Source organism: Dipodomys ordii, unplaced genomic scaffold (genome assembly GCF_000151885.1).
Source record: "Dipodomys ordii isolate 6190 unplaced genomic scaffold, Dord_2.0 Scaffold174, whole genome shotgun sequence".
Lineage (NCBI taxonomy): Eukaryota > Metazoa > Chordata > Mammalia > Rodentia > Heteromyidae > Dipodomys > Dipodomys ordii.
The window spans coordinates 789,426-792,758 of NW_012267390.1; the positions used below are offsets into that span (position 1 = coordinate 789,426).

General features: G+C 64.1%; 1 protein-coding gene across 1 annotated transcript in view; it reads right to left on the reverse strand.

Moving 5' to 3' along the window:
• The window catches only part of Sned1 (sushi, nidogen and EGF-like domains 1), a 50,234-nt gene extending 47,134 nt beyond the window's left edge, over nucleotides 1-3,100 (reverse strand). The window contains exons 1-4 of the mRNA XM_013033649.1: nucleotides 2,869-3,100; nucleotides 2,585-2,698; nucleotides 319-432; nucleotides 43-156 (exon numbers count right to left, since the gene is read on the reverse strand). Coding sequence (XP_012889103.1) covers nucleotides 43-156; nucleotides 319-432; nucleotides 2,585-2,698; nucleotides 2,869-3,100 — 574 coding nt within the window. The remainder of the gene's footprint in view (nucleotides 1-42; nucleotides 157-318; nucleotides 433-2,584; nucleotides 2,699-2,868) is intronic.
• Nucleotides 3,101-3,333: the final 233 nt, after the last annotated feature.

Here is a 3,333-nt window from a genome sequence, read left to right on the forward strand (position 1 = left end):
GCTCCCCCCCTGCCCAGGTGGAGACCGGCCCACAGCGGCTACCTGTCTCGCAGCGCGGGCCCTCGAAGAGCTCTGCGCACACGCAGGTGTAGTTCCCCACCAGGTCCACACAGGAGCCTCCGTTCAGGCAGGGATCCGAGCTGCACTCATCCAGGTCTGAGGCGGCAGACGCGGGTTTCCAGCAGGGCACACACCCTGCAGCCCAGCTGGCCTGGGCCCTCCCCACCCCACCCCCTGCAGCCCAGCTGGCCGGGGGCCCTCCCCAGCCCGCCTCCCCGCCCTCGGCCCTCCCCACCCCGCCCCCTGCAGCCCACTCACCGGTCTCACAGGCCGCTCCTGTGAACCCAGCCTGGCACACACACGCCGCGGAGCCGCCCTCTGCCTGGCACTGGCCGCCATTCCAACATACCTTGTGGTCACATGGGGACTGGGCTACAGGCAACAAGTGGACAGGACAGTGGCCTCCAGGCTGCAGCTGCTGCGGGGCAGTGGTGCCCGACGATCCCCACCGAGTCCCACCCGAGTCCCGAGGCATCTGGAGCTGCTGCTCAGGAGTGGGGACTCCGGGCTGTCTCCGGAGGAGGACAGTGGGGAGGAGGCCCAGCCTGGGCAGCTGGCTGTCCACAGAGCCATCGGAACTGGACCTAGCCCAGTGCACCTGGGTGGTGGCTTCTGGAACCGGGTCCAGCCAGAGTGCAGCGCCCACCCTGGAGCCTCTCTCCACAGGCCCCGTGTCCTGCCTGGCCAGCGCCTCGCAGGTGGCCAGGCTGAGGAAGGCCCCAGGGCCCCTGCAGGCTTCGCAGGTAGGCAGCCGCAGGCGGACCCTGAAGCAGCTCCCACACACCACGAAGCCCAGCACCGCTGGCTTGAGCTAGGGACCCGTGGGTGAGGAGGCCCCCACCTCTGCCAGAGGAAAAGCTCCTCTGTACAGAACGTCCTCCAGGCCTGGGGGATGGGGGACGGGCTGGGACTAAAGCAGTGTCCCCGTCACACTGGACAACAAGGGGTCACTGCCAGTGTCAGCGTCAAGACCCACAAGCAAGCTGAGAGGAAGGGGCAGCTGGAAATTCTGCTTTCCCCTTTTGAAATCATGTGGCCTTCCCATTTCTCCTGTAGAATTTTATCTAGGTTTTTGTGCTGATTGTTGTTGTGTGTGCCGTTCCTGGTGCTTGAACTCAGGGCCTGGTTGCTGTCCTTGAGCTTTCTTTTGTTCAAAGCTCTACCACTTGAGTCGCAGACCCACTTTCAGCTTATTTGGTGCCTAATTGGATGTAAGTCTCACAGATTTTCCTATCTGGGCTGGCTTCAAACCACAATCCTTAACTTTCAGCCTCCTGAGGAGCAAGGAGTACAGACATAAGCCATTAGCCCCCAGCTTTTTAATGCATTTTTCTTTGGTCAGTCGTGGGGCTTGAATTCTGGGCATGGGCGCTGTCCCTGCACTCTTCAGCTCAAGGCGAGCGCTCTACCACTTGAGCCACAGCGCCACTTCAGGTTTTCAAATGGTTTATTGGAGATTAGAGTCTCTCGGACTTTCCTGCCCAGGCTGGCTTTAACTGTGATCCTCAGATCTCAGCTTCCTGAGTAGCTAGGATGACAGGCGTGGGCCACGGGTGCCCAGCTAATGCATTTTTATGTAAGCCTTTTGCTGTCATTCAACTATAGTTCTCCCTAGCAAAATGTGTGTGTACTTAAATATGTAGCTTTCTATGGCCATGAGCCTCGGACAGGAAATGTGTCTCCACACGGAGATGTCAGCATTGCTGCCGTGTGAGTTACAGCGATCGGTCACGCGTTCTGTAAATGTCTGTGTTGGGGGGCGTCTGGCTGAGCGACTCTGACATGAAGGGCTCCCATTAGCGCCCCATGTTGAGGCTGGGCACTGGAGGGGTGAATGTGAGGGGTCTGTGGGTGCTGGCCACAGGGCAGGAGTGTGGGGGCTGAATGCATCTGACCGCTGCCGAAGCAGAAGAGCGGGGCTCTGAGGGCTCTGGCAGAGGCCTGGAAGCCTCTGTGATGAAGGCAGCCAGCGGGCGCCCCAGGCAGGGGAGGGGCTGTGGACTCCTGTGGGCGCCCCAGGCAGGGGAGGGGCTGTGGACAGCGGTGGGTGGGCGCCCCAGGCAGGGGAGGGGCTGTGGACTCCTGTGGGCGCCCCAGGCAGGGGAGGGGCTGTGGACAGCGATGGGCGGGCGCCCCAGGCAGGGGAGGGGCTGTGGACGCAGCTGTGTGGAGGAGCAGCTGGCTCCAGGGCAGCAGCCAGGTACAGGGGGGTGGCAGAGAATCTCCTCCATACACACTGTGCCTCTCCTCACCCCAGCCACCGGCATGTGGGCTCTTGTTCAGGCCCGGCAGCCGGCTGGCTTGGACCTGGCCCGGACCAGGTCCCAGGGCAGCCCTTGAGCACTGCTCACAGCCACGAGATGGGCCGTCCCTCGTGTCTGCCCCCCACACCCCACCCCGGTCTCTCCTCCAGAGTCCACTCCACTGCCTCCCCCTGCTGGCCTCTCCGGCCTCTGCCCAACCTCGGCCTCACCCATCGGTGTGGTGCTGCCCTGCGGCGGGCATTGGCCAGGCTGGTGCTCACCTGACTCACAGGTGGACCCCCTGAAGCCCGCTGGACACTGGCAGGTGAAGCTGTTGACGCCGTGGGTGCAGATCCCGCCGTTCTGACACGGGTGGGAGGTACACTCGTTCACGTCTGAAACACGGGCGGGAGGCTGGGTTGGGGCCTGCCGGGGCCTCCGGCAGAGGCGAGGACAGATAAGAGAACGCTGAGCTAGAGGCCGCAGCGGTGGTGGCAGAGTCCGCAGCCTGGACCCACGGCGGGGTCCCCGGCCTTCCCCAGCCCCCGCGCGGCCAGCGACTCACCCAGCTGGCACCTCCGGCCCGTGAAGCCAGCACGGCAGGAGCAGGTGTAGGAGGGGCTGCCGGTGACGCAGTCATCGATGCACTGGCCACCGTTCAGGCACGGGTGCAGGGTGAGGCACACGGAGGCTGCGGGCACAGGGGGAGCGGAGCCTTGGGCCACGTTCCCCAGGGCACCGGCAGGAGCTCCAGCCTCCTTCCCTCCCCCTGACCACAGGGTCCGCCCAGGGACCATGCTGTGGGCCACCCGCGCCCCAGGGCTTCCTTCCGGGTTCTGTGAGGGAGCCTGGCATAATGGGTGTGGCTGCTGCCTGGGACACAGCACTGCCTGCCGGGCCCCGCCTCCTTCCCAGGGAGCTGCTCAGATCACCCTGGAACGGGAGTCCATCTGGCAGGCTGTCTGTGAGGCCGGCCCTCGCCTGGTTGTGGCTGCTCCCTGCGGTCTCAATCCCTCTTCTGGTATTGCCT